This window comes from Monosiga brevicollis, genomic scaffold (assembly GCF_000002865.3).
Source record: "Monosiga brevicollis MX1 MONBRscaffold_17 genomic scaffold, whole genome shotgun sequence".
NCBI classification, from domain to species: Eukaryota; class Choanoflagellata; order Craspedida; family Salpingoecidae; genus Monosiga; species Monosiga brevicollis.
Window position 1 is genome coordinate 769,306 of NW_001865054.1, and position 18,263 is coordinate 787,568.

At 56.1% G+C, this 18,263-nt stretch overlaps 5 protein-coding genes across 5 annotated transcripts; 3 read left to right on the forward strand and 2 right to left on the reverse strand.

The window, feature by feature from the left end:
• Positions 1-65: 65 nt before the first annotated feature.
• On the forward strand, positions 66-1,963 carry MONBRDRAFT_35217 (uncharacterized protein). Its single transcript, XM_001747479.1, has 5 exons — positions 66-90; positions 415-525; positions 738-804; positions 946-1,251; positions 1,408-1,963. The coding sequence occupies exons 2-5, from the start codon at positions 497-499 to the stop codon at positions 1,750-1,752; spliced, it is 747 nt and encodes a 248-aa protein (XP_001747531.1). The 5' UTR covers positions 66-90; positions 415-496; the 3' UTR covers positions 1,753-1,963.
• On the reverse strand, positions 1,961-3,336 carry MONBRDRAFT_37896 (uncharacterized protein; the record flags this gene model as incomplete). Its single annotated transcript, XM_001747574.1, has 2 exons — positions 1,961-3,106; positions 3,240-3,336. The coding sequence occupies 2 exons, from the start codon at positions 3,334-3,336 to the stop codon at positions 2,073-2,075; spliced, it is 1,131 nt and encodes a 376-aa protein (XP_001747626.1). The 3' UTR covers positions 1,961-2,072.
• Positions 3,337-4,088: 752 nt separating this feature from the next.
• MONBRDRAFT_27154 (uncharacterized protein) lies at positions 4,089-6,816 on the reverse strand (the record flags this gene model as incomplete). The annotated part of the gene is made up of 12 exons (XM_001747575.1): positions 4,089-4,237; positions 4,312-4,419; positions 4,535-4,622; positions 4,717-5,058; positions 5,192-5,358; positions 5,520-5,626; positions 5,753-5,916; positions 6,008-6,059; positions 6,178-6,239; positions 6,339-6,458; positions 6,558-6,589; positions 6,735-6,816. The coding sequence occupies 12 exons, from the start codon at positions 6,814-6,816 to the stop codon at positions 4,089-4,091; spliced, it is 1,473 nt and encodes a 490-aa protein (XP_001747627.1).
• Positions 6,817-7,993: 1,177 nt separating this feature from the next.
• On the forward strand, positions 7,994-8,836 carry MONBRDRAFT_9867 (uncharacterized protein; the record flags this gene model as incomplete). The annotated part of the gene is made up of 1 exon (XM_001747480.1): positions 7,994-8,836. One exon carries the CDS (start codon positions 7,994-7,996, stop codon positions 8,834-8,836), a length of 843 nt encoding a protein of 280 aa, XP_001747532.1.
• An 812-nt stretch (positions 8,837-9,648) lies between these two features.
• Positions 9,649-18,163, forward strand: MONBRDRAFT_27155 (uncharacterized protein; the record flags this gene model as incomplete). Its single annotated transcript, XM_001747481.1, has 19 exons — positions 9,649-10,317; positions 10,449-11,815; positions 11,961-12,018; positions 12,128-12,208; positions 12,310-12,407; positions 12,501-12,627; positions 12,712-12,829; positions 12,927-12,990; positions 13,083-13,139; positions 13,236-13,330; positions 13,433-13,734; positions 14,438-14,621; positions 14,895-15,144; positions 15,229-15,422; positions 15,502-15,644; positions 15,769-17,327; positions 17,428-17,590; positions 17,699-17,773; positions 17,861-18,163. 19 exons carry the CDS (start codon positions 9,649-9,651, stop codon positions 18,161-18,163), a joined length of 5,907 nt encoding a protein of 1,968 aa, XP_001747533.1.
• Positions 18,164-18,263: the final 100 nt, after the last annotated feature.

An 18,263-nucleotide genomic window follows, 5' to 3' on the forward strand; every position in this document is an offset into this window, starting at 1 on the left:
AAAGCTACCAAGTGTCATACCCCCCGAGGTCTTGGCTGAACACTTTTCCTTTTGTTTCATTCACCCACTGAACAAGACAAAGAACACAAGGTGGCGCAAAAGAGTGTGTTGTGTGTTGTTGCTTGCCAGTGTGCTTTTGCTTGTGGTACGTCTGGCTGTCTCGATGAATGATGTGGCAGCTCGTGACGGCAGCGGAATGGATGGGAAGGATGTGGCAGCCAGAGGGCCGAATGCACGAAATGTGCAGAGCCATGGCAACACATTCAGGGCGCATCTTGGGTCGCGGGCTGCGAGTTTGCATGGTCACCGACGACAAGATGCCTCACACAACGGGCATTGGCTCCTGAGCTACCTGCTCAACCTGGTCTCGTCTCACTTGTGCCCCCCCCCTGGATGGCCTGCGCGTGGTTGTAGCACCTTGGCGTCCACGTCCTCTTGGAGCCCGTGACAAGCTAGCTTTCTGTGTCGTTTCTTTTCAACACCCCCGTCCATCACCATGTTTTTGACCCGCTCGGAATATGACCGGTACGACCACTGACTTGTTGTGACGTCGGCCTTTTCAAAAAGCACTGGCCCTCTCTGTCAGCCTCAAGGTTGACGGTACAAGGGCATGTCATCTTGTTTCTGCGCTATCTGGGATGAACTCTCGTGTCCTGCTCATGGAGCCTGTGACGTGGTCGCAATGGTACTGTGGTTGCTCACTTGGCTGGGTCATGCTCCCCATCCATTCTTTTCAGTGGTGTCAACACCTTCTCTCCGGAGGGTCGTATCTTCCAGGTTGAGTATGCCATCGAGGCCATCAAGGTGCGTCGTCTTATCAAGCCGCCATTGTTCCATACGCGGCTTCTGAGCGGCCGGTATGGCCGTGTCAGGTGAACCGCGGTGGCGCCACCTCATTGCGTCGGTCTGCTTCCCTCCCCTCCCACCTCTGTGGGCTCCTCGCAGCTGGGCTCAACAGCCATTGGTATTCAGACAAAGGAAGGCGTGATTATTGCGGTTGAAAAGCGCATCACCTCTCCTCTCATGGACCCTTCTAGCATTGAAAAGATTGTGGAGATTGACTCCCATATTGCCTGCGCCATGTCCGGTCTGACGGCCGATGCGCGAACCCTGATTGAGCGCGCCCGCGTTGAAGCACAGAACTATTGGTTCACATACAACGAGCCCATGAGCGTCGAATCTGTCACGCAGGCCGTCTGTAACCTGGCCATGCAGTTTGGCGAGGGCGAGGATGCCGAGTCAGGCTCCATGGTGCGTTGCTTGTCAAGAGTGTCCAAATCACCTGCGCGAGTGGCTTTGGTCACCTCGCTCCTACACGGTCCTCAGTGTTGAACTTTAGCATCTGCTACTAATGCTCATGTTGGTGACCGCCACTTGCACTTACCTCCCTGTTCTTCCTGTGGATAGAGTCGCCCTTTTGGCGTGGCGCTGCTGTTTGCTGGCGTGGACACAGAAGGCACCGATAAGCGCCCGGTTCTGTATCACGCCGACCCCAGCGGCACGTTTATTCGCTTTGACGCCAAGGCTATTGGATCAGGCTCGCAGGGCGCACAGTCAACGCTGCAGGAAAAGTACGATGCAACAATGTCCTTTGCAGATGCCGAGACACTGGCCCTCTCTACGCTCAAGCAGGTTATGGAAGAGGTCATCACCTCCAAGAACGTGGAGGTGGCCGCCGTCAAGGCGGATAAGCCCTTTCATCTGTATAGCAAGGAGGAGGTTGAGGCCATTTTGCAGCGCCTCGAGGAGTAAGCCACGACGGCCTGGCAGACCAAGGAAATTCGAGACTGGCCATCAATTGGGTTTACCCGCCTGTCCCAAATGGGGCCGTGGTCTCAGCGGACGCCATTGCCTGCGTCTTTGTGGTGTGTAAACGTGTGCATCTTGATCTTTTGTGCATTGTTGTTGTGTGAACTTGCCGGTGCGATGCAAGGGCGGCTCGTTGAATTGACACAAAACCCGTTTTGTTGACCCCTTGTCGACACCCGTCACGTCAAACGAAATCAATTGCATGTAAAGCAAAGTCACACGAGCGTCTTAGATGGGCCCATGCATAGCCTCGCCGGGTGGGCTTAAAAGGTCGAGGCATTGTGTTGGCATTCTTCGGGGATCTCAAAGATGTAGCTGGGGGGCATGGTCGCGTTGAACTGAGTGAAGAAATAACGGGCAAAGTCAGAAGAAGACTCACGCTCCAGGACGACAGGGGTGTTGGGAGCACCAGCCGCCACACCAAGCATGACACGAGCACCGCCCACGCGGTACTCCCAGGCATCGAGCGTAAGCTCGTGGTGGGTGACGACACCGGCGTAGGTGGCGTCCTTGACCCAGGCAAAGAGGGGCTCCAGAGGGTCGGGGCGCTCACGAACGTGGCAATCGCGAGCGTCCTCGGAAGAGATTTCATAATCCTTGTGAATGTCAGCGCGTTCGAGCGCAAGGACATGAAAGTTGTGGTACTCGCGGGGGTGGAGGTCATAGCGTTCGACGGCGCGTTGGCCGGCCTGATCATGGCCCATAAAGCCCTCGCCAAAGATGGCCTTGTTCTCGCGATCGCGGGACTCAAGGTCGAAGATGGCCGTAAAGGTCTCGGTGATGTCCGGGCGCTGGGGGGTGGCGCCAAGGTTGAGCCTCTTGTGGCACTCCTCAGGGACGTCAAAGATCTTTGACTCGGGGCGAGTGGCGTTGAACTCGGCAAAGTAGTAGCGGGTCAGCTCCGAGCCAGACTCGCGCTCAAAGATGACGGGTGTGTTGGTGTTGTTGGGGCTGACACCAAGGAGGAGACGGACACCAGCCGTGCGCAACTGCCAGCCCTGGAGGGTGACCCCACGGTGCGTAACCTCGCCAATGTAGGAGGCATGCTCCACCCAGGCGAAGGGGGCTTCTAGGCGATCGCTGATATCGCGCTCGTGGCAATCGTGCATGTCCTCGGAGTCAATCTGGTACTCGCGGTGGAGATCGGCGCGCTGCAACATGAAGACGTGGAGAACGCGGTGAACGCCAGAGGAGGAGTTCAGGTCAAGATCATAACGCTCGGCTGCCTTTTGGGCCTCGACATCGCTGGCCAGGAAGCCGCGACCAAACACCAGACCCTCGCGATCGTGGCGCTCGACTATACGCGCGATTCAATTCCACGCAGCACCAGGCGGGTCAGAAGCCCAGCGATCTCTGACGCTGGCGCCGCCGATTCGAGGAATGATCATACACGCAAGCACAAGCCTGCAGTGGCAGCCGGCAGAACTCACCATCAATGACGGCGAGAAAATCCTCGGAGATCTTGGGGCGCTCTTGTGCGAAAGCGACGGCAGCCAACACGGCCATTGCCACAGCCAACTTGTACATGGTGGAAGGTCGACGATCAGCGTCACTGTAAATTCAATAAGCGGCACGAGATCACGGGTGTGAGAGATCCCCAGCCGTCAATCAACCACAGCTACCACATCAACTCACCACCGCAAAGTCGTCGGGCAGGAAAAAAAATGCCACATCGAGCCAGTAGCAAGAGGCACAACACAGTGCCAGTGCGCAAGGGGGGAGAAGCACAACGTCCATAGTTGATTCCAATACCGCCCATCTTAAGGAACACACAGAGAGAAAGAGAGATCACACACTCTAACATCAACAAAAAGTTTCGGTGACATCACCAAAAAAAATCGAAACACCACAGATCACATCATCTTCGCTTTTTTTATTTGAGAGAGATGGCTTTTTTGGAGCGTAAACATTCTCGTTCCCAATTTCCCAGGCTTGAAGGCAAGCATAGCGGATCGGTGCCATCTGTGAATTGTTTACTCTCTTTCTCTCACTCACCTCTCTGTTTATCTCCTCATGTTGGTCACCAGGCAAACGCACAAAAACTAGAGGTCAAAGAGAAAGAGTTTTGCTACTGCTAGATTCAAACAGAGAGGTGGTTCGAGATTGTGGGCTCAGCTGGACAGAGTGGCGGTTCAAAACAACGCACACAGGTTATCAAAAAAAACTCATGTGGGCCTTGTCCCTGCGAGGTCCAGTCCAAATGCCTGGCAACTTGGTCGTGGGGTCAAAACAAATCAAACAACACAGAATACTATGCATTGAAAAGATGTCTGGGGATATTACGCCGTGGTGCTCGACTTGTTCGAGTCTGATTTGGAGCTGAGCGAGGACTGTTGTTTGAGCGTCCCGCGGTCCCGAGCCGGGCTGTTGGACATTCGCGAGTTTTTGCGCTTGCTCATAGCACTCAAAGGCAAAGGTGGCAGCAGGTCTACGGAAGAGCCAAAATCCAAGTTATCCAAGCACAAAAGCAACTGAGGGCGTTCCGCGTGCCTAAACACATACCGGACAATCCAGTGCTGAGAGCTTCTGAGCGTGGGGTGGCACCGAAACGATCCTTGCGTTCGGGATCCGCACCACGGTCCAGGAGGAAGCGAGCCACTTGGCCGTGTCCTATCGTACAGCCCGCGCCGTGTGAGATCCCTGCCCTGGTCCACGTGTCAATGTGGTTGACTGCCTGCCTATCGCGTTGGGTGCGCCAAGACGCAGTTCGTCGCAAAACGCGCACCTTCCGCCATGGCCAGGTGAAGAGCCGTGCGGCCGTCATAATCAGCAAAGTTGACATCGAGGTTCTGCTTGTCCACCAATTCTTGGACCTGTTATGCCAAGCGCAGGTCAGTGGGTGACAAGCGTATCCACAGGGTGGCCCGGCCCCCTCAGAGCAAACCACGAAACCACGACCAGACAAACCGTTTCAATGTTGCCAGTGGCAGCAGCGTGGATCAAGAACTGTGCACCAGGAACGCCCGGGTCGCTGCGCAGTTGCCTTTCCAAGGCATTCTGTGGAGAGCCAGCATCCACGCCCAGACCATTGGGAGGTTTGCTACTAGAATAACCAGCCATGCGGTTGTGGCGCACCTTGGCCCGTTCAACGGCGTTGCCGAACAGATGCAGCTGAGGAAAACGCTCCACGAGCTTCTTGGCAATCCACAATCCACGAACGGTATTACCGTGCTTGTCCAAGCGCGGTGACCAGATGCCAATGCCAAACTTGCCCGGCACTGACATCATCAGCGCTCCCGACACGCCGCTCTGCACATCGGTCGCCATGCAGATGACAGACTTTGAGCAGGAGAAGAGGCGGGCCAGGCGAAAAGCAAGTGGTAGGGATGGCCAGTGGCATGGAGCTGTCTTGCCACGGACACGGTGAGGATGGGCCACTCACCTTGGCGGGAATGCCGACTTCGAAGGCAAAGCGCCCCGAATAATCGTACATGCCACAGCTGAACATAATTTGCATCGTGTCCTTGGCATGGACTGGTTGAATCACCTGGTCACGAGTCACAGGGCAGGTGCCACCAGAGGCATATGTGGCAGCCACCGTGGCCATACCTGCACAGCGAAAGCAAAAAGGGGGAGCACCCGTGGTAATGCGTCATTACAGCCAAAGGCAAATGCAGAATAAGAAACTGGCTCCATGTGAGGACAGCTGCAAAGACGGGCTTGGTGCCCTTGCCCGACTGCCACGCGCAAGGAACAGGGTATCATCCGACCTTTGCAGTTGATGGTGAGGGCACATGCGGAAAAGTAGAGTTCCAGAGTCCGCTCAATCGAGACGGTCTTGAGAAAGTCGCTGCGCTCGCGCATAAAGTAGCTCAGGCTGTCGCCACAAGCATCCCCCCCAAAACAAGACAATACCAATGGCTGTGAGTTGGCGGCATAGGTGCTCAAACGAGCGATGGGGGGACACAACGGTTCGAAGAGAGCACTCTGGTCTTATCCGTACGCAAAGTTGCGGGAGGCCGTGTTGAGCTCTGAGAGGAAAACGCTGTTGTCAAATTGGACCGGAGACACGAGGCCCGCGCAGCGCTCAGCAAATGTCTTGACGGCTTTGAAGCTGTCCACTTGTGTTGGGACTTCTGACCGAATAATGGCTGATGACATGATGGCCTGAGGCGCAAGCCAGAGAGAAGGGGCGGGGAGTCAAGGCAAGCGCGAGCGTGGATGTGGACGAATGAGCAAGGGTTGGGAGAGGACATACGCCAGCATTGATCAAGGGATTGTGTGGGTTGCCATCCTCATCCAGCACGAATCTACACGGGTGATGTGGTGCCGTGAGGTATTGTGGGCGTGAGCGGTTAGGCGCCAAGAATAAGGATGGGGTGCACGAAAGGGAAACGCCTGGGAAAGGCCAAGCAACGAACGACTCACGCGTTAAATCGCTGGCCAGAGGGCTCACAGCCAATGTGTTTGTGGACCTCACCCTCGCCGACCTGGGGGCCAAGTGGCGATCATGAGCGTTTAGGTGGGCACGCAGACGGCGCAAAGGGGTGAAAAAAAGGGTTGGGTGGGGGAGGACAGGCAAATGGTACCAGATTGATGGCCACGTTGTAGAGAAGGGGCTTGATGGTGGATTGAAATGTGTAGGGGATGTCTGTGTCTCCAATGTGCCAAATTTCACCGTTGCACGAGCAAACAGCAATGCCAAAAAGCTAAAATTGCGCATTTGCAAAAGAATTGACGGCAAGATGAGGTGATGCGGTGATGGCAAGGCGAGGTCAAGGCGGGCATTTTCAACGACGCAATCGTACGTCTGAGTTCACGCTTGCCAGTTCCGGAATGTCTGTACCAGGCGTCATGGCATGGCCATACACACCGACCGACAACAGGGAGCGAGTGAGCGAGTGCGCGAGTGCGCGAAAGAAAGAAGAAAGGGTCTCAAGATGCAAAAGGCAGGGGGCAGGTGCAGGCCGTTGGAACCAGCGTACAATCTGCATTGTTGCCATCATGGATGGCAGCGGCTTCGGGATACAGCTCTTCGAGCGCCTTGCACACTTCTTGGAAGCTCATGATTGCAGTGAACTGAGCCACCCGTCCTCAATCAGGACACGATCTAGAGGCGCAGGTGCCGGGGCCGTGAATGGCATATTTGACCGCACAGGTACGTCGGGTGGGGGCTGAGGTTGATTGGTCTCTGCCCACGATACGTCCAAAGCTTCGGACTTACCCTCAGCTGGGGCAGCTCGTAACACGACACGTCTGCCTTTTGGTGGGCACAACCAATCTGCGCTACTGCCGTGTGCCTGTGTTATATGTGACCGAAGAACACACAGACCCAGATAGCCGGACAAGTACACACGCAGAACCAACACGCATTAAAAGCCCGACTCCACGTCCTGCATTTCCCCCATGCCTTCCTCCTTGAGCCGAACGCACCCACTGCCGTTTTGAATCTTACCTCACTTGTCGTTTCGTTCCACAAAAAAAAAAGCAAAAAAAAAAAAAAAAAAGAGAAAGAAGCAAAATGTCGTCCGAACAAAAGAAAATGCAACTCGAGACAGTGTTGTCATCCATTTGAAAAAAAACACTTCGACAACGACATCATGTGCTGTCTGTCTGTCTCTCTCCCTACTGGGCGAGGTGGGCTGGATGGTTGTTGATGCACGCTGGTAGTCCATTGCCTTTCGTTGGCGCTGCCGTTTATGGCACTCTGTAACACGCTTGTGCAGGTTTCCATGCGGCGGCACATCTCCACCTCAACCCATCAGCCAGCCAGCCAGTCTTCCTCGTGCTGTGTGTGATTTTTGGCTGAATGAATGTTGATGTTTGGAACCATCATCAACAACAGCATGCACATGCACATGCACATGCACCATACACACATCTATCTGATCGAAATGCCCACACGTTGAAACATCACACACACACACACACGCACACACACACACACACACACACACACACACACACACACACACACACACACACACACACACACACACACACACACACACACACACACACACACACACACACACACACACACACACACACACACACACACACACACACACACACACACACACACACACACACACACTGACCGGGTGGCAAGGGTTGATAGGTTACCACAGTTGGTAGCTGCTTGGCTAAGAACGAGAACAACGAAAATGTCAGATTGTATACTTTTTTCATTTTCATTTTATTTTGCGTGGATGTGTTTTATTTTATTGAATGTTGATCAAAGATGGCGACGGAGACCGAGGCGGTGCAGGTCGAGGTGGTTCGGCCCGAGGGGTTGATGGTGGTGACCTTGAATCGGGAACGCAAGCGTAACGCGCTCAATGATGCCATGTACAAGCGTCTTACGGCACTGCTGCGCCAGGCCGATCGGACAGCCGATATTCATGCCGTCGTGCTCACGGGGCGGGGCACTCACTTTTGCGCGGGTCAGGACTTGACGGCCGTTGACCCGGTGCAACGCGCGCAGAGCCGCTCCCGGGATCTACCTGTTGGGCACTTCATGGACGCCCTGATACAGTTTCAAAAGCTCTTGGTGGCGGCAGTCAATGGCCCTGCCATCGGCATTGGTGCTACGCTTCTGGCGCACTGTGATCTTGTGATCGCCCACCCCAGCGCCAGTGTCAGCACCCCGTTTGCCGCCCTCGGCGTCGTTCCCGAGCTGGGCTCAAGCTATACTTTCCCGCGACGCCTCGGTATCGAGGCTAGCACCCGCCTGCTTCTTCTTGGTGAAACCCTCTCAGCACAGGAATGCTACCAGCGGGGTCTCTATAGCCACGTCCTCGAGCCCGTGGACAACGATACCGCACCACCACAGGCTTCCAACCAGGCCGCGACAGACGTACTCAACGCCACCCTGGCACTCTTACGCCGAGGCGCCGCTCGTGATGCCCACCAAGGGGGCTCCTGGCTGCTTTACCGCGCCATGTTGCTTCCCCCTGCAGAGCGCGCCCACCGTGCTCGGGCCGTCGCCACTGAACTGGACCACATTGACAAACGCTTTCGGACCGGCGACATGCAAGCCATTTTGCATCGCCTACAGGCCCGCCTGCTTCCTAGCAAGCTGTAGAGGCCCATCACAGCAGACACTATGAGCGTCCATCCTGTGTGACCCCTAAAAGAGAGCTCTAATCGATTCAGCACGCCGTGTGTTTTGGTACCCCATTCGCGTGGCTGGCCCAACTAGGCCTGTTCACCCTCCTCGATCTGCCACCCAATTAACAACAACCTCGTGCATTCAGCCAATTCAAACGGCGGCTGGTCGAGAGCCAATCAACCAGGGGAATCAAAATAAGCCAGTCAGAAGGTCCCTTGCGCGTCTCTACAACGACTGACATCAGACTCCCTGCCTGCCTGCCTGCCTGCCTGCCTGCCTGCCTATTCACCTGATAGCTGACCTGTCTATCACTCTGTCTGCCATCTTGCCGGTCTGTCAAACCAGTCCAGCAGCCCAACACCATCGATCCCCATATCACACAGTCTCTCCACTCGTCCATATGTACGTACATCCGATGTACATCCATGGATGTCTCTCCTTCAGTCCTCATTGTCTCATTGTCAGACGTTTCTGTGTGTGTGTGTGTGTGTGTGTGTGTGTGTGTGTGTGTGTGTGTGTGTGTGTGTGGTTTTGTTTTTTGGCTTGATCTTTGCGGCCAACGTTGACGTGCGCATTTGAAAAGGGGGTGTTGCTGCTGACCTCGGGCTTCATTCAACCTCCTCGGGCTCAAACCTCCTCGGGCTGAACTTGAGGGTTGACTTTGGGTGGCCAGCGTGTTTGGTTCTTGGAGGTGGGATAGGGCTCTTGCTGGCGCCAGGCCTGGGCTAGAAATGCGACAAAAGACCAGGACGCTGCAGTTGTCTTGAGGTGGGGAGACTGCCAGTATGGCCCAGCTGGCCTGGGCTGTTGCCTTGGTTGCACTCAGCATCAGCTGGACAGGTGCAGGCGCCGACTGCCCACAGCTCGTGCCTCGCTTTCCCTCGGCCAACTGCCCAAGTTTCAGTGAGGGGGCACTTTGCCCTTTGTTTTGTAGCAGAACCAACCCTCACAGCACTCGTAATGGCACCGCCCTTTGCCACGAGGGCAAGTGGTATTCGTCCCTTGACTGTGGCATCTGTGATTTTTGCCCCGACTACTGTCCAGACCCCGGAGTTGTTGAACTCAGCGAAAAGCACCGCAACCTCATTCCCCTCGGTAACCCTTGCCGGGATCTCAATTCTCTCCCCGAGGGCTTGCCGCTCCACGTTCAAGACATTACGATCAACAACCTCAACCTCCGCCTCGAGCAAGGCATCGCCATGAACCTGACTGAGCTCACGCAATTTTCCCTCTCCTCCTTCACCACCTCCGGCCGGGCTTACACCCTGGCCGATGACTTTTTTGCCGGCGACGACAAGCTCATCGATATCGCAATCAACAGCGTCCTCTTGGGTCGTCTGCCCTATTTTGACGTTCCCAGTCTTGAGGTCATGCAGCTGGCCGAACTTACTCTGGTCAACCTCAATGGCTTTGGCACCTTCAACGTCACCCTGGCCAACTCCCGGTGGCCCAAGGTACGCTCGACCAATGAGCCCCCATTGACCCCCTGTGACTCAATCTCAACGCACCCGCTTGGTCCATCGCCTCGGCTTACTTCCGACCCTCTTGTGCCTGATGTCAAACATTGGTGGGGTCAATCTTGCAGCTGAAAACCCTTACCATCTCTGACCTCGGCTTTCAAGGCAGAATTATCGGCCACATGGAGCAGGCTTGGCCCCAACTCGAGGTCATGCAAGTCAGCGCGTTGGCTTTGTCGGAGATGCAGGCCTTCAACTGGTCCCGCCTCCCCAACCTAAAAGAGCTGAGCATGTACTTCCTCAACGGCCCTTTTTTGCTCGATTCGGAGTTCTTGCCTCAATCTGCCGATCTACTGAGCTTAAATCTGGCCTTTTACAACACCTCTTCCATGTGGTTTGTGTCCATGCGAGCCCTCTATCCCATCTTGGATTTTCACAGCCTTGGCTTTCGCGGCAAAGAAGCCACCATGGGCGCCATTGTCCTCAGCGACCGTGTCAACTGCATCTCAAATGCCCACGGCTACAGCTACGACATTGTTTGCAACTGCTCCGGAAATGAGTGGTTGGATGCAAATAACGAATCCATTTCCGACTACAAGCTTGCCTCACACTGCCCACAGGCCAATGCCATGGCTTGCGAGCCAGAGTGGGACGACATCATTCCCTGCATGAGCCCGGAGGAGCGTGCCGCGTGGGGAGGCGAGTTCATCTTTCCAACCCAAGTCTGTGATGGCGTCCCCGATTGCACCAACGGCCGCGACGAAGGTGGTTGCCAAGCTTTGACTGATATTTATTCGGATATTCCGCCCAACTTGGGTAACACCTACATCCCATGCACTCGCAATCTTACCGTCACCTTTTCAAAGGGCACGGCCTACGCTTCCTCACCCCTCCCCGACTGCTACACCGGCCGTGGCATCGTGTTGGACTGGCGGCGTTTTGAGTTTAGCCTGGGCTACCTGTCATATCGCGGATACTACGTCCCCAGCATTCAAGCCTTTCAAGGCCAAGGCATTTTGCGCCGCAATGGTCGAGGTGATGTGGTCAACGGCATGAGCTTTCAGCACGTGCTGGGTGTCGTCGAGGGTGGCCTTCTCGACGCGCGTAGCCTCACCCGCCCTCAAACCTCTCCCGACATCTGGCAAACACCCACGTTTGACTATTATTTTGACACCTCTGTGTGTAATTTATCCAGCACCCTTGCTCGGGACGTGGCCTCTACCACCACGGGCCTGCCTGAGCTAACAGAGCGTCCGCCAGCTGTCTTGAGCAGCCGCAAGTCCGACCCTACTGTTCTGGCCGCCGCGGTGGCCGGAGGTGCCGGGTGCCTGGCCCTGGTTGCTTTTGTGATAGTTTTGATGCGTCGGCGATCTGGCCAACGCCATGCCGTCTTAGCCCTGCATTCGTCGTATCGAACCGCCATGGACCGGGCCATTGCCATATTTTGCGAGGCTCATCCTGCGCTCAACTTTGTGGCTTTGCATGAACTCTCGTGGTGCGTTGCGTCTGTTTCCTCTTGTCAATCATGCTACTTTGCGTGTGTGTCTGTGTGAGTGTCTGTGTCTGTGTCTGTGTTGGCATCGATTTTATGCAAGAGCTTGCATGGCACACAAGGTTTATTGGGCTGGATATGCTCTTAGGCATCAGATGGAGGTGATTGAGGTCGTCGGCTCCGGTAATTTTGGCCGAGTGCTCAAGGTAGACTCGCGCGCAACAACGCAATGCTTTTTCGACGAATTGGCCTGTCGGCGCTGCCAGCCCATCATGTACTGAGGATTCTCACTGAGGCTTGCATGCGCATGTGCAGGCCAAGCTTTTTGAGGACGAGAGCCGCAAGCTGACCTCTTTGGTGGCCGTCAAGGAACCTGTGGACTTGATGCTCAACGAGGTTTGACCTCCGTGTGTCACTTTACATGCTTGACAAAAGCCTTTGCGCAGGGCGTTGTGTGTGTTCACCTTGGTAGCGCTGTGCTCTCTGTTTTGCTGCAGGTGGACGCACTCTCGGACTTTTTAAAAGAGGCCATGGTATTGCAGGCGATTGCTAGCCATCCCAACGTTGTTGGACTCCACGGCGTGTGCCTGCCCAAGTGAGTTGACTTGCCTTTTATCCCAGTCTGACTCAAAATGGCGTTTCAACTTGACAAGCTCATGGCGTCCCATGTTGGCGGGTCACCCTCTAGCTCGACTGTGAACCGACACTGCGCTTTGGTCTGCGAGTATTGCGAGTTTGGGGAGCTCAAGGCTCTATTGGTGCAGCAGCACAGTGCACTTCAGTCCGTAGCGGTTCAACGCCGGGTGGCACTCCAGGTGCGCGTGCGACTGGGGAGCGAGTGCCTTTTCGTGGCCAGGCAGCTGTGTACTTACCAACTTGCACTCGCTAAAAACTCGTAGATGTGCTCTGCCATGGCATTTTTGGCGTCCAAAGGCATCATACATCGCGACTTGGCTGCCCGTAACGTGCTTGTTGCACGCCTGCAGCCTATTTCGATTCGTCTCGCCGACTTTGGCTGTACGTCTACACAATCGGCCGCTTCTCCTTTTCTCTTGTTCCCTCACTCGTCTCCTCCGCTCATTCTTTGCTCCTCGTGCGGCCAAACGTGGAACAGTGTCTCGTTTGGTATCCAAGGACGATTACTATCGCAGTCGCGGCAAGGACGGTCTGCCCTTCAGGTATGGGTATATGTGGTGGAGATGCAATCACAAAGACGCATTTGATGCTCTGTCGCTTCACATGCATCATGGCCTTTGCCCTGATGTCATAGATGGATGGCCCCAGAGGCAATTCGAGAGCTCCGGTTTTCCCAGGCATCTGATGTGTGGTACGTGCATGTCGCCTCCCGAATCTCAAAAAAGACTTGCCGCCATATCACGCCTTTCGTTTGAGCTTCCGTCCTTTGACGACTCGTGCTCGGCAGGTCATTGGGCGTGGTGGTGTGGGAAGTGCTGCATCATGGACAAACGCCCTATGGTAGCTTGGATGGACATCACATTGTTCAGCTGCTGCTCCAAGGTGAGGACCGCGTTGTTGATGCTTAAAACATATGCCAGAGCACCACTGAACCGACGCCCGCTTGATCTGCAACGTTTGGAATTGTGGATGGGACATGATTAGGGAGCACGCTGAGTATGGAGCCTGGCGTGGATCCCTTGTTGTCCGAGTTTTGCTTCTGGTGCTGGCAGCGCGCGGCCAGCGCGCGGCCTTCCTTTGCTGACCTCAAAGACCAGCTCGAGGCAGGCTACATCCCACCGGCGCCCCGACCACTTGCCAGCAAGCCGACCCTGACTCTGGCGAGTGAAACGGTGCTTCCCTTGGGGCACACTGTTAACCCCCAGCGCCATGACAGCCTCTCCTCGTCGTCGTCGGTGAACACTGCTTTGACTGCCCTGCCTTCTTCTGGAAACTTTCGCCCTCAGGTGAGCGCAGCAACACTCCTTTTGGCCAGTCTAATAAGACCCAAGGTAACCAACCACTTACAGAGACGAAACTTTTCGGTCTTTTTTAGATTCAGATGGCCTGGGATGAGCATGAGACTTCACTATGATTTGACCCACGCCATTATCCCCACCCACGTAATTGAACGTTCTGATCGACCATTCCCCTGACCGGCTTTTCCGACCAAGACACGAGCATGTGTGTGTTACCGATATTTTTGTCAGATTGTCATCATTTTACTTACATTTGAGGGCTTGCATATTTGAGCCACCAAACCTTGAAAGCTATGGCGGTGACGGCGGTGATGGCGGACATGGTTGAGATCCGCGCACTGGATGCCGATCCCCCACCGTATGGTTGTTGGCAGGCAGGGAAAACCTCGAAGGAGAGGAGGGGGGGGGGGGTGATGTGAAAGGTACCTTCTCAGTGGTAGTGTGTGATACATGGATGTGTGTTGTGGTTTGTGTGGGCTCGTTTGCCAAACGTGAAGCGCACGAGCGAGCGAGCGGCTCGCCTGACCGGCCACAAGTACAACTGCATTTTGTTTGATTCGGGTAATTGACGCACGCGTCCACCCCGGCCGCTGACCGCGCGCCCGCTTTGCCGCCATTACGCACGAATGCGGTCACCCACGGCTGTTCATAGCGCCGTTTTGCCCCCCTTGTCCTTCGCTTCCTTGCGCAGGTGCTTACAGCTGTCTCGACTGTGACGACCAGCGTCATGATGCAGACCCTGCGTGACCGCTTGTCACGAACCCGCCGCTCAGACCAGCGCAAGTCGGTGGGTTCCGTCAGCATCACAAGCTTTTCGGCGTCGGAGCTCCAGCTCTTTGAAGCCTTGCAAGTGGATCTAGCCGATTGGATCAACCGTAAGAGAGCGAGTAGCTACCTGTGCCTCACCGTGATAGCGCACTGCCGCGCGCTAGACCCCGATCAGCCCTCACCACACCCGCCGCCCTGCCACGCCACGCCGAATCATTCACTGTTGCAGGACACCTGGTTGTAACCTTGCGTTCTCGAGACCTGTTTGAACAACTTCGTGCGTGCCTCGTTTGCCTGCAGACGCATGTGCCTGCCTCTCTTTGCAGCGAGTGCATTCACCTTCTCATTTGTGCAATTCTGAACATGCTCCGGGACAACAGAGACGGGCGTCATCTTGATTCGCTTGGCCCGCATAGTGGACACGGAGCAGACCAGATTCTGCCAGGAACAGGGTCGACCCTGGAAAGCCTCACGACTGAAATGCAACTCCAAGGCAACCAAGGACAGCTTTTTTGCCCGAGATAACGTCCTCGGCTTTTTGGCGTATGCCAGCAAGTTTATGGACAAGCAGCAGCTCTTCGACTGTGAAGATCTTCTGGGACGGCAGAACAAGGAAGCCGTCTTCAACTGGTAAGGGCCTGCTCTAGCCAGCGGGCAAGCAACCAATAGCGCCTTGGCGCCAACCTCCATCCTCACGGCCATCGTGGGCGCTAGCATCCACATGTTGTTGCGCAACCAGCAGGGCATGTTGCCGACCCGACTCCTGGAGGTGGAGGCAGCCGCCAATGGTTTGAGTGACACGCCCCTGACGGAGCTTGTGGCCGATGAAACCATCATGCTCGCCGCGCTGCGCAGCGCCCTGGCCAACGCCCAGGGAGATCCTCAAGCCCTCCGCATCGAGCGCCCAGGTTGGGCCCGAGCCCAAGCATATGCCGCGCCCTCTGCTGCCCAGCGTATCTCACCGGTGCCCCTGTCATCCTTGAACAGGATACTACGTGCTGCGGGACGGGGACAAAGCGGTCTGCTGCCACTTGGTGGATGGCGTCGTCCTAGTCAAAACTGACAAACACCAATGGAAATCAGTTCTGCAGTATCTTGAAACTCCAGCTCAACACCGTCCCCACTTGATGGTGCGAATTCTGGCTGCTCGCATCGTCTCGACTGCTCTCCAACATGGGTTGACTCATTCATCATGTCAAAGCACGTCTACTCACGAAAAACACGGGCCACATGGACTGTATGGTGCAAACGCAGTCACAAAAGCGAACCTCGCTGCCGGCCAACCCATCGCCCCCAACCACGCCTGGTCGAGCGCCTCGCAAGTCCACCCATACTGTGGCAAATTTCATTCATGCTTTCAATGACCTGGCCAAACAATCCTCGCAAGATCAGTTGCTGTCACGTGCTGGATCCCGCGAGCACCTCAACCCTTCCCCCCGCATCGTGGGACCTCCCGTGCCACCCAAGCCTCAATCACCAGCCCCTCCTTCCACGTGCGCGCCCGTGCCTCCACCGCGTGTGCGCAGTGACAGCAAGCCACGTCCACGCCCCCAGAGCAGCGATGAGGAGGAGGAAGGAGACGAGGATGACATTCTTGACTTTGACCCCCTGGCTGAGTTTGATGGCCCACACGACGACTCTGATGTTGAGTATGGCCACTCGTCAGATCATGAACGAGCATCGCCGGTCATCCTCGCGCCCGTGGCCCAACAAGTGCCGATTGAAATGCCGACCATTGATCCGGCGGGTGCCTTGGCTGCAGCACGCCACGTTCCCAATCTTCGACCCGAGGAAATCGAGGCCCTGCATGACGTCGACACGGTACCACTCCCAGGCTCGCGCACAGGCTCGCAGCGCCTCGCAAGCAAGTCGCAACCAGCACAAGAAGAAGAGGAGGTGGCGGTAAAACCCGTGACCGCATCCGGCCCGACAGAACAACACCTTGAGGTCATGCTCCATCACGCTGAGCCACCCAAGCCGACAGAAGGGGAAGCACCGAACTTTGCTTCCCCTGCGTGGAGCCGGCGGACATCAGACTGTGGCCTGTCCGATGGCGCCGATAGCGTGCCCGAGTCTCGCCGCAAGCTGTCGACTGGCTCCATCGCCGAGCTGGGCAAGTCCTTGCCCGTACCCAAGAAGCTGCGGCAGGAAGCCATTCTTGAGGAGCAACACTCGGCAGCAACGACCACTCCACCAATCAAGGCCCGCATCCGCGCCCCAGCACCCGTGCCTCAGACTACTCCCACACCGAACCCTGCTGTGGCGCCTCACCCAGTCGAAAATAACCTTGCCTCTACTGCCGCCGCTTTGGCTCCCTTGGAGTCTGACCCCAGCAAAGCCATCCAAGACTATTATGGCCCAGACGCCACGCTTGAGGCGCCTAGCAAGCCGGCCAAGCCCCTCAAGCCGCGCCTTGTGGGCCGCAACAGTCCGGCCTCTCCGCGCCTGACGACCGCGCCCGTGGAGCGAACCGAACCCGTGAGCATGATGCATTCCACCGAGTCTTCCATGCCAGTTATCAACAGACCCACACCTTGTCCACAGCCTGAACTCCAAACAGCGGCGCCCGCCGTCCACACCGAGGCTCTCCCTTCGAACGAGGCCCCATGCACCCGCACAGCACCGACACAGCTAAAATCCTCACAGGAAGTAAATGGCGCTGCCGAGTCCGTGGCCCCTACCCAGGCCCTTGAGGTGCCCAACGAGGTTGCACCCACGGCCGAGGAGTTGGTTACACAACTGACCCAAGAACGTGCTGCTCACGCTGACCAGCTGCGGGCTCTTCAGGATCAGCTCGCCCAGCTTCAAAACACGTGAGCAACCTCGGGCCGCTTTGTGATCCAGCGACGTGTGTGGGTACCCGCTAATTTCACTCACCACGTTGTTTCACCTTCTGGGGTGGGGGGCTTCTAGACGAGCAAGGGAGGCCGAAGAGGCTCGGGCACAGCGAGAGGCACAGCAGCGTCGCGAAGATGAGCTGGTCGACGTCAAAGAACGTAATCGTGCCACCATCGATTCCCTGGAGCATGAGCGGCAACGCCTGCTGACCCAGCTGCGCACGACCGAACAGAGCCTGGTCAGTCTGCCCGACAGCTGGTGACAGGCAGCGTGGTGCCCATGGTGATCGTTGCTTGATTAATGAAAATGGGTGTGAGCTTATTCATTCGACCTCTTAAATTGGTAGGAACAACTGCAGGGCGAGCGTTCGATCGAGTTTAAGACGCTTTCAAAGAACCACGAAGAAACCATGGCCACTGCGGTATGTGGACGTGCCATGACTGTTTTGCCCTCCGCCGCGGTTCCGCTATGCCCCTCAAACTCATTGACATTGGCGCTGCATATGTAGTTGGTTCGCGAGCAACAGCTCAAGGCCCAGCTTGCTGAGGCGCTGGCAAGTGTCGCGGCAGCCCAGGCTCATGCTGAGCAGTGCGAGATGGCTCTGGCCCTGGCAGAGCAACGCGTGAGCCAGGGCATGGCAGCACCATCGGACGGAACCACACGCCTCATGGTCCCAGGTTTTGGCCTGGTCCAGGTGGCTCTGCAAGTTGTGGCCCCTCTGGCCCCGGCAGCTACATCTTCCACCCAAGGAGTTGTGACGCCGGTGGGCTCTCGAGGGGAAGACGACGATAATGGTGAAGTCGATTGTTGAAGCAAAGACCAAGAGAGGCCTTTGGTGTGCTTTGATGTGCTGCACATGTATGTGTGTATATATGTGCGTACGCGAATGTTGAGGGTGGTCTTTGTCCGTA

Coding starts and splice junctions, on each gene's coding strand:
- MONBRDRAFT_35217 (XM_001747479.1), top strand. CDS start 497: ATGTTTTTGACCCGCTCGGAATATGACCG. Junction 805..945: donor ATGCCATCGAGGCCATCAAG/GTGCGTCGTCTT, acceptor GGCTCCTCGCAG/CTGGGCTCAACAGCCATTGG. Junction 1,252..1,407: donor ATGCCGAGTCAGGCTCCATG/GTGCGTTGCTTG, acceptor TCCTGTGGATAG/AGTCGCCCTTTTGGCGTGGC.